At 45.5% G+C, this 10,239-nt stretch overlaps 1 protein-coding gene across 2 annotated transcripts in view; it reads right to left on the minus strand.

The window, feature by feature from the left end:
- The window catches only part of PCSK1 (proprotein convertase subtilisin/kexin type 1), a 30,002-nt gene extending 20,326 nt beyond the window's left edge, over nucleotides 1–9,676 (minus strand). For both annotated transcript variants that reach the window (XM_075527498.1, XM_075527497.1), the window contains exons 1-5: nucleotides 9,481–9,676; nucleotides 7,691–7,795; nucleotides 4,125–4,235; nucleotides 1,701–1,847; nucleotides 1,163–1,239 (exon numbers count right to left, since the gene is read on the minus strand). In XM_075527498.1, the coding sequence (XP_075383613.1) occupies nucleotides 1,163–1,239; nucleotides 1,701–1,847; nucleotides 4,125–4,235; nucleotides 7,691–7,795; nucleotides 9,481–9,660 (620 nt within the window). In that variant the 5' untranslated portion in view covers nucleotides 9,661–9,676. The remainder of the gene's footprint in view (nucleotides 1–1,162; nucleotides 1,240–1,700; nucleotides 1,848–4,124; nucleotides 4,236–7,690; nucleotides 7,796–9,480) is intronic.
- Between the last annotated feature and the right edge of the window lie 563 nt (nucleotides 9,677–10,239).

The raw sequence follows: 10,239 nt of genomic DNA on the forward strand, positions 1-10,239 counted from the left end.
CACCAGCTTTTAAAGAGCTCCATTCTCTTCTCTTTCTGATGGACAAAATCCCTCCCTGAACTACCATGGATATGCCTAGGTGTGACAGACCCATCAAGATGTTCCACAGAGTATCAGAGAGGTAGCTCTACAGAGGGCATCAGAGAAAATTCCACAAGTCCACCAAGTGAACTATCTGGTTGTCTTGTGTTCAAGCCTTTTGAAACATCCTAGGTTATTACCTTGAGGACATTTAGGCCAAATCTGGTCTAAATAAAGCTTCCATATGCCTCAGAAGAGACAGAGGGATTGTCCCAGGAGTGAATGCAACCTCCACGGTGTCTGACCGTGTGTCATACCTGTATGAGAGGAGGTCAGAAGCATGACTATACCTGTGATTACCTGCACTGAGCTAGAAGCTGTTCTATTGGTCCAAAAGGTACTGCCAAAACTGGAAAACAGCATCCTTAGCTACAAAAGCTGACCTGAAGGGATGGGTTTCTTGGTACGTTCCTCTAAGATACAGTCTCTTCCAGAGCCCTTCATAGGAGACATATTCTTTTAAAATTCCCAGTGCAAAGCAGAGAACTGAAGTAAAAATCTGCTTAGGGAGGTATCATTCTACAAACACACATGGTGACATGAACAGATTGTTCCCTTCAGCTTACAGCAACATATCAGTACCTTGCATATAAAAAGATATGAAGAAATTCAGGACATTATAGGGAGATTACAGTTATGAAGCTCTTCATCTGGGAGTTTAATTTCCTTAGGTTCCAGTGTTTGTGCCAATGGTGCGTGCAAATCTTTGTGTAAACTGAAACACAGAAGGTTCCTTCCAAACATCAAGAAACATTTTTTCACTGTGAGGGTGACCCAGCACTGGCACAGGTTGCCCAGGAAGCTTGTACAGTCTCCCTCCTTGGAAATATTCAAAAGCCAACTGGATTTGGTCCTGGCCAACTGGCTTTAGGTCTACCTGCTTGAGCAGGGGCTTGGACCAGACAACCTTCAGGGGTCCCTTCCAACCTCAACCATCCTGTGATTCTGTTATACAAATTCTTCCTTTTATTACATAATTGTCATAGGGGACATACATAGATATTTCTGCATTTGCATGTTCTAACACAAAAATTAATAGTGTACTGTTTTGTTCTCTTCACACAACTGGGAGGCTACTCACTTGTTTTCGTTTGTTGGGTCATACCGAGGAAAGGGATCATGATCATTGTCATTGAAATCGTAACTTGCCTTTGGATCCTACATTTAAATACCAAAAAAAAAAGAATTAATTCAGACAACTAGAATATGCATTTTTAAATGTGTAACAAAACGGGTTCTAGAGTCTGTATTTATTTATTTGGTGTGCCTCATGTTGACAGCAATCAAGTTGGCAGAATTTGATAGGCATTAACAATTCCATAAATTTTTCACGGAGCTTTAATAATTCAGCATTAAACCACTGTATACAAACATGCCTGGGAAGTAAATCCACTGAGGGAAAGAAAAACCAACAAAAAAACCACTCCACTATCATTGCTAAGTAACATTCAGCTTCCTGTGACACAGACCAGGTTCCAAATTACGCCTAAGGCAAATATTTCAGTCTCTGTACTGTAGGAGCTGACTTACAGAACAGACAGCAAGCTGGAGAAGAGTGTCTGTATATCAAATTTACAACTGATTAATTTATTCCATAGCATTCTAACGCTTAGACTTACATAGTTAGCATAGATGTCAGTGTGATTCCACTCCAAGCCATCATCTAGTACTGTGATGACAACACCCTTGCCTGTAATCCCTTTTTGCCATACAGGAATAACATGGAGATCCAGTTTGGGCAGGGAAGGAGTTATTCTTGTATCTTGCTGGGGGACAGAAAGGATTAAAATATGTCAACACTTTTATCTGTTTATAGATAGGTCCTAATATATACGCAGGTCCGAAGCTGTATTTTAAAGGTGCTCTAAACCATCCCAGGCTGAACTTGTACATTTTGCTCAAATTTTGCAAAGATAAAACAAAAATTAGTTTCTTTAAATGCTTGTAGCACCCCATTACTTGAAGATCCCTGAAGACCACCTCTGAACAAAAAGTATCTCGTATTTATTGGAGGTAGGTAGCAGAAACATGGGAATGGTAGGGACATACCGATGAACCTTGGAACATTGAGTTAATAATCAGACCTGCTAATGTTTGTTCTTTTCACTTGATGAGAAGCCAAGACAGTACCGTACAGTAGAGTGAGCTGTGTTTTCTCCAAATGTGTTTTCTTCTTTGACATTCAAGTTAGCCAGAGCAAAATAATTAATGGACAAAACAATTAAGGTAGTCGTTTCATTAGGAACAACTGTGCTGAATCACAACTTTCTGTTTACTACCTTCATTACTGTTCCTGTGGTAAATCAACTGGAAGTATGAATCATCTACAGCTTTCTCTTCCACAGCAAGTTCTTTGAAGAGTAGCTCCTAAATGGGTCATTTTTCCTCTCTAATATTGAATGTGCAGTACATACATCTAATTTAGAAAACTTGCTTACAAGCCCCATAAAAACAGAAATGTAAAAAAGCATTTTCTTTCTGTTTCTCTGTGCATAATTACATTAGTTGATCGCAGGTTTTTCATTTCTTTGTTTCCAAAGGAATGTTGCATACAATATGAGGCTTAGAAAACAAAATTTGTTATGGGAATGACCTTTCTTTCATTTTATGCTTTCCTTCCTGACTGCTGATGTTCAGGGAATTATTTGAGGTTTCAAGTTTTGTTCTTGAGAATCCATCAAATAATCATTTTTTCTGGTGATGTGTGAAGGTACACTGAATAGAGCTGAAAACTGTTGCCATCAAATCATAATAATAAGGTAATAATAAGTTATTTACTCCAAGGCAAGGAACATATTTTGGAAGAAAATATTTAACAGATTTATGCATTTAATCAGAAAAAATTCAATGTGTTCTGCAAACAAGGGTAAGCAACATGTTTCTGTTTCTCATGTGGGAAAACTAGAGGGAAAAGAAGTGAAAACCACAGAAAGGTGGAAAAAGGAACTATGTCTCCTGGAGAGCAAGACATTGGTTTGTTTGTTTGTTTGTTTGTTTTTCACAAAACTGCTGTTTTGAACTCTGTGTGTGTTTATTTGTCCAATACAGACTTCTCGGAAATTTCTTGCTTCCTATTGGAAACAGGCAAAGAAGAAAACAGATATTCAGCTTCAAAGAAAAGTTAAATTCTTAAAGATAACCATTTTTCATGTTGAAAAGAAGTCTGCAGGAATCTTCAAGGAAATATTTTATGCTATGCATTTTATAACATTTTTCCTAGGTCAAACAAAGGAAAAAGAGGGCAAAGCATTATACAAGCAGCCTAGAGTTTGGTCTGTTTTCTCTAACCTGAACTGAAGAAGAGAAAGGTATTTCCAGCCACTTAGGCCACATTTGTGCTTGACCTTTCTTCTTGATTTGCTATACTCAACTCTAATCCCATCTCTATTCTGAGTGAAAGCAGTGAAGCCTAGACTGAAGGTACAACTAGATGCATAGTGGAAATACAAACCCTCGAAAGAAACCATACAAAATATAAATGATCAACTGTATTTCTGAGTTGTCACATACAGACAGAAACTGTAGGGCTCAGGAAATTTCTTTTCCTTGAGGTTTTGAACATGTGCGCTGTGGAGACCCTCTTCTATTTAAATCCTAGTCCAAGAGGCTGAAGATGCTTGTCACATGCACACATATGCTTTTGTTTTCATTTGGAGTATGCACTCTGCACTACCAATTTTAATAAAGAAATACATGGCCAGCTTCAGACCTGATAAGGGACTTCTTATATGCCAACAGCAAATATTTTAAAATTATCATAAAGGTAGCTTTTAACTGTTACACTGCTTTCTAATATCCATCCCCATCCTAAGCAGCAGCCTGAATTGGCTTTTAGAATCTTTGCACAAACAACACTTCAAAGGAAACAGAAGGTTGCCTAGAAATATTATCACAGAGATCTCTCATTTTTATAGTATATGCTGATGAGGGGGACTCTTCCTTTACTCCCTTCAGTGCAATCACTCTGATACGAGTGAAACAATACAGCTGACACCACAACTGAAATTCCCCATCCCCAGTTCCACAAGGAAACAAATTCTTACCAGATACCACTGCTGATTCCACATAGGATCATTGAAAAGATTTTCTGCTGAGTCTCTCATGGTGGCACGCTTAGTTCGCTTTTTTTCATACTGCTGCTCTGCCCATGACACCTACAATTATTTGTATAAATATGACAAGTAAGCCTCTACAGGTTAGGACTTTCTTAGCCTAGAGGGTAAGGGGTTTCCTCACACAGCAAAATTTTGATGCCTAAAGCAAAATGAGCAATGTTTGATGCAGGAAGGAGGATTATTTATACTGTAGTACAGTGTACTTTGGGGAAGAGGACTTGGTGAAATCATGATACTATAGAATCAATGCATAGAAAACCATTAAGTACAAGTTAACAGTAGAACTCCTGTGAGAGCCACACAATGCAGGCTTTTATATCAAATGTGTAGTATGGTTAGAAGGTTATCTAAGCAGTGGTGGTTACCAAAACAAGCAAAACCACAGCCTGCTTCTTTCTCCTACCTACATTTTAATGCCTATCTATTTCTATTGGGAGTTAAAAGAAAAGGAGAAAGATTATCTCTGGCTTTAGCCTAGCAATCAGAATGATGCTGTTACTCATAGCCCAGCTGGACCTTCAAGTCTCCTTCCCAGTGGTGTTTTGAAGTGTGATCAATTAGTAAGCTATGAATATTGGACTAACTTCATCACTGGCATAATTCTGCTTAAGGCAACTGAAAGCCAAAATGCTTCCGTGTGTTTTGCTAAAGCATCAATACAATGAGCTGCATAGCATTTGTGCACAGACACAGCAATCTCTAAGTCCCTAGGCTGCACCTTAAAAGTGTATCCCACTTCATTTGCTTGAATGCATTACTAAATCCAGTTCAAATCAAATCCTGATTCTGATACCTCTCTCTGTGCTGTGTGCTCCTTTTGGAAATGGGAATAAAATGTTTTTCATCACTTGTACCTGGACGGTCACTCTGACACAGATCAAGTTGGTGCTTTTCATCCCAATTTCCAGACAAGCAAAGCAAACTCAGGTTCAGTAGATTGCCCAGATCCTGCTATAAGCCTCAAGTGGAGAATGCCTTGGATCTAATCTTTTGCTTTAAACATCTGAATAGGTTTCATTATTTTTCTCTACTGTGATCCCATGGCTTTATGGTCCTACATCTATTACCGTATATGAAACGATAATAAGAGTGACTCAGAAATTATAGTGATTAAAAAAAGTACTGATTTGATTAAAATACAATTTTCTAGTGAGAGCCTAATGGAAGTTCACTACAAGAATATAAGCCCTTAAAAATAGTAGCTACACCAGGCACATTTACTGAAAGCCCTCTAATACTATTCCCTTTGCTACATATTTAGTGCTAAAACCCCAACAAACTGTAGCTAGTCACAGAAGATTAATATACCCATGTAAGTATAAGTATTTTAAACTGCCCTATTGATATCTAGGGCCATACATACTTGTGCACAGGTTACAGCGATTACCTTTATCTCTTTTCCCTGCCCACAGCAAAGCTTGGCCTCTTCATCACCCAACAGTAATTAACAATTGACAACTTCCATGCTTGTTATTTTTTTTGATGTGGACAACTGCACTGAGGGAAATGAGCTGAAACTACCAAGCACATATGTCAGACAAACAAGCCAAATGTTTGTCACTCAGCAGCTGGGTGAGGTTCCAACCATCCATCTACGGCAAAAGCTGAAGGCCCTGTGCCAAATATCCAGTCGCTGATAACATAAAGCAGTGAAAATAATCTTGATTCGGGTCTCTTGCAAGAAAGTAGATTTGGAAACTAGCACAAATACTGGAAGAAGTTAGGGAACCAAACAATTATATCCTTTCAATATATTCACAGCCTTTATCTGTTTTACAACAAACACAGGGACACGTATAGGAAGCAGATAAATACTCAGATTAGAGCCAAGTTTTACCCCAGCTTTCACACTTAACATACCGTAAAATTCATGAAGGCATTATACAAACAAAAGCAGGACTCCCTTCTCTCTCCCTTTTTAAAGATTGAATTTAAATCTTTTTAAACAGGCTGTTGCTGAACAAGAGTGGCTCTTTGGAGCAAAGGTCCATGTATAACTACACAGCATTACATGATTGCTTTGTGTTTATATACTTACATAATGACATAATTACATCTCATTCATTCACATAGTTAATTTGCGTACTAGATGGTAAATAAAAGGGAAATTGGAGTAAATTTAGGAAATCACCTGCAGCATTTTGAAGCTCTGTTTTTGGATTTAAGTATGTAAGCCTGCAGTAATGCTTGGCAGTAATGTGTGTAACACAATTGCTTCCATTCTGCTTACGACATTAGAATTTGGTATGCTAAACGCGGTCATGCCCCCCCTGTGTAAGAGGTGCATTTGATGTACTAAGTCCAAAAAAGGTAGGAACAGCAACCAAAACGCTGTTCCTGAACATTGTACTATGATGGCATTGAACATTTGATCATTGGTATGGGTATAAGTCAGAACACTAATTTACACTAAAACTGTGGGTTTGAACATCCCCAGTTTAGAATTATTTCACCTAGGAGACTTCAGCTGTTAAGCCAGTGTTTGCAAGGAGATAGATGGGAATGTACAGTTTTGAAACAGAACAGACAAAACAAATACCCTGTCTCACCCCCTCCTTTAATTCTTCTAGCTACGCATAGAATATTTCCTCCTAGATGACACTTGCATCTAAAACCTCCAGATAACCAGTTACTCGTTCTTGAGTAATTTGTCCTTATATGATAAATTGCTGGTTTTCACAACTAGGTTACTTCATCTTTTGGACTGCTCATACTTTTGCAGTGATTGCTGCAATAATGCTGATTTGAAATTCAAATGTCATTGTTCTGAAATTTGCCAGAAATTGTTTTTAAGTGGGGCTGACAGCATTCAGGTCTGTTCCTTAAATTTGCCACCCACCCCATGTTCTCATTATGTTTGCAAACAGACATGCTTCTCTGTTAAATAAAGTCAAATAAATGGAGAGCCTGCTTCACCAGTGGATCGTACCTTAGAGCCCTGGCTCTCCAGTGTGCCTGTTCTGTGATCGCAGTGGGATCCCAGTCTACCTGTAAGTCTAGAACGTGTGATGGATCCTTTGAGAAAGGGTTTTAGCTTGTCATAGAAGAAGTGAATCCAGCAAAACCTCAGCCCTTTTCCCCTACTTTTTCTTTTTTAATAGTCAGTCACTTTAAATCAAACCTAATTCCCATGGTAATTGCATAGACATGGCCTGATTAAACTTACTGCATCTATGGATTTTACTTTGAATAGAGCCCTGTGGTTCCTCATTCATATTTTCATCAGCGACACATCAACATCTGAAATCCCAAGCCTCTGCAATGCTGCATATCTTAAATCTTAATTTGGAAAGCACTTGCAAAAAATATGGTAAGAGAGGGTCAGATTCTGCCTGATAATGACAGAATAATAAAGTATTATTCAGCACGAGTATGGATGGCTGAAGACATTAGACTTGCAAAACCAAAAAAGCCTGCCTGTGACCTCATTACAAAGCCAGTGATACCGAGACAGAATAAACAGAGGGCATGAAAAGGATAAATGTAATACTCACCCGCTCATCATCGGAAAGTCTTTTTGTGATATGAATGGCACTTCTTCGAGACCGTCTTGGATGGCTTTTACATCTGAATAGGTAGTGATTTTTGAGTGATCCAATCTATAAGATAGAGGCGTACTTTAAGTATCAAGAAATATTTCCCCACTGCAAGCAAATATCAACAATCACAACCTGACCGAATTCATTCTGCTTAAAAGAGGAAAGAAAAGAGCAAGAAACTAGCCTTTAGATATTTTAATCTAAACTAAAAAATGCTCTTCAAGTAAGAAGTGCTTATCACAGCCTGTGTGCTGCTAGAAGAAATTGGGGGAATAATTTCATTTCAGCTAGTGAAGTAGCAGTCATTACTACTACAGTACTCAGTAATGTATATTGTAGTACTATACTCACAGACAGTATACTCACGGACATACCTGCACACAGGCACATTTCGAAGGACAGGTTTTACGTACGGTCACGTACCAGTTTTATCTGCTCGTCCTGGGGTTCAGCTGAACAGGTGTAAAAAGCTTTGTGTGGCTTCAGAAACCTCACTGCGGGGTTTGTTTGTGCAGGCACCTACTGAACGGCGTTTTCATTCGCGCGGTAGCTGGTCACCCGGAGAGCTGGGTGCACCCCACCAGCTTTAAACATCCCTCTTCCCCAAGCAGGGGCTGTTTGAAATCGGTGGGGGCGAATCCACTGACTGCAGCGGCCGAAAGACCAAGCCTTACTTACAGAGGTGGGATCACACTTAGCTTTGAGAGTCTGAAGAACACGACAGTGCCCGGGATGTGGTGCTGCCCGTCCCGCACGCCTGCCTGGGCAGGAGGCTGGGAAGGGGCTGCCCACAGCCCCGGGCCCACCCGAGGAGAGCTGACCTCCACCCCGCTCTCGGCCTGCTCCTGGCAGAGGGCTGCGGGCCACGGCGCGGGTGGGAAGCGGCTCTGCGGTGGAGGACTCTGCGGTGGAGGAGCGGGGTGCCCTGCGCTGCCAGACGCGCTGCCTGGCACAGGACCCTCGTCTGGAGGTGGGACGAGGCTGTCACCTAAAGGCGGTTACTCATCCCTGACAACGCTGACGTCACGGCATCCCAAAAAAGCGCCGGGAGGGCCTGCTGGAGAGGAGCCCCGCGATGGCGACGGCGCCTCCGCGGGGGGAGCGGGATGGCGGGGGGCCGGAGCCAGGGCTGTCCGCGCCCTCCCCCTGCCCGGACCCTTCGGGGAGAGCCGCGGCGCCCTGTGCAGCCCTGCCCGCTCTCCCGAGGGAGCGGATGGGTGCCCGCCCGCAGCTGCCTGCTCCCCTCAGGGAGAGCGGGGGTGCCTGGCCGGGCCCCTCGGGCGGAGTGGGGGTGCCCTGCGCGACCCTGCCCGGTCCCCTCAGGGAGAGCAGAGTCGCCCTGCCTGGCTCTGCCCGGCCTTCTCAGGGAAAGCCAGGTGCCCTGCCTGGACCCCCTCAGGGAGAGCCGCGCCCCCTGCCCGACCCTGCCCGATCCCCTCAGGGAGAGCGGGAGCGCCCTGCCTGGTCCCTTGCCCGGTCACCTCAGGGAGAGCCGAGTCGCCCTGCCCGACCCTGGCCGATCCCCTCAGGAAGAGCCGTTCCCGGCCGGCCGCCGCGGTCGCGGGGCTTCCCGCCAGGTGCGGAGCCGAGGCCGGGGGGCGGCGGCGGGGAGAAGGCGCTTCGCACTCCCCGGAGCCCCGCGAGCGGCAGCCGGGCACAAGTTTCGGGACAGCCCTGAGGAGGGAGGGAGGGAGGGAAGGAAAGGAGCCCCGGCGGGGCAGCTCCCGCCTCCCGCCCGGCCGTACCTGCCCCACGAGGTCGTAGTCCAGGTCCTCCGCGATGGCTCTGGCGGCGTCGGGGCCCGCCGGGACCTCCGCCGCCCACTCGTTGAGGAACTGCCGCTCGGCGCTGCCGCCGCGGGCCAGGCAGCAGGCGGCCAGCAGCGCCAGGGCCGCGCACCGGCCGGCCCAGCGGTGCCCGTCCATGGCAGCGGGGCGCGGGGCGGGGGAGCGGCGGCCGGCGGCGCGGCGAGGCGGGCGGGCGGCGGGGCGCCGCGTTGCTAGGCGAGCGCGGGGGAGCGGGTCCCTGCCTGCCGGCGCGGTGCGGCGCGGCTGCCCGGGGCTGCGCGGTGCCCAGACCCTCCGGAGCCGGAATGGAAATGAGTGTTTACACGTCAAAACGACGACAGCCATCCTGACGTCAAGTGTACCTGGCCCCCGAGCCGGGGGGGGTGGTAATTCCCGGGGGGGGGGGGGGCGGCGTGCGCGGAAGCGAGCGGGAGGGACGCGGGCGGGCGGCGGGGGCGAAGCGCGCCTGGCCCCGGCGGGTCCCGGGGGACGGGGGCGGCCGTTCCCCGCGGCGGCGACTTCGCGGACTTGTGTGTGTGTGTCCGTGTGTGTCCGTGTGTGTGTCCGTGTGTCCGTGTGTGTCCGTGTGTGTGTGTCCGTCCCCGGGACGGGGGGCGCGGCGGAGGGGGCGCGGGGGTCTCGGTCCCCGCGGGCGGGGCAGGGAGCGCACGGCTGCGCCGGGCTTTGCCCTGCGCGGCCCTGGGACCGTCCCCTTAC

Source organism: Mycteria americana, chromosome Z, assembly GCF_035582795.1.
Source record: "Mycteria americana isolate JAX WOST 10 ecotype Jacksonville Zoo and Gardens chromosome Z, USCA_MyAme_1.0, whole genome shotgun sequence".
Classification (NCBI taxonomy): Eukaryota; Metazoa; Chordata; class Aves; order Ciconiiformes; family Ciconiidae; genus Mycteria; species Mycteria americana.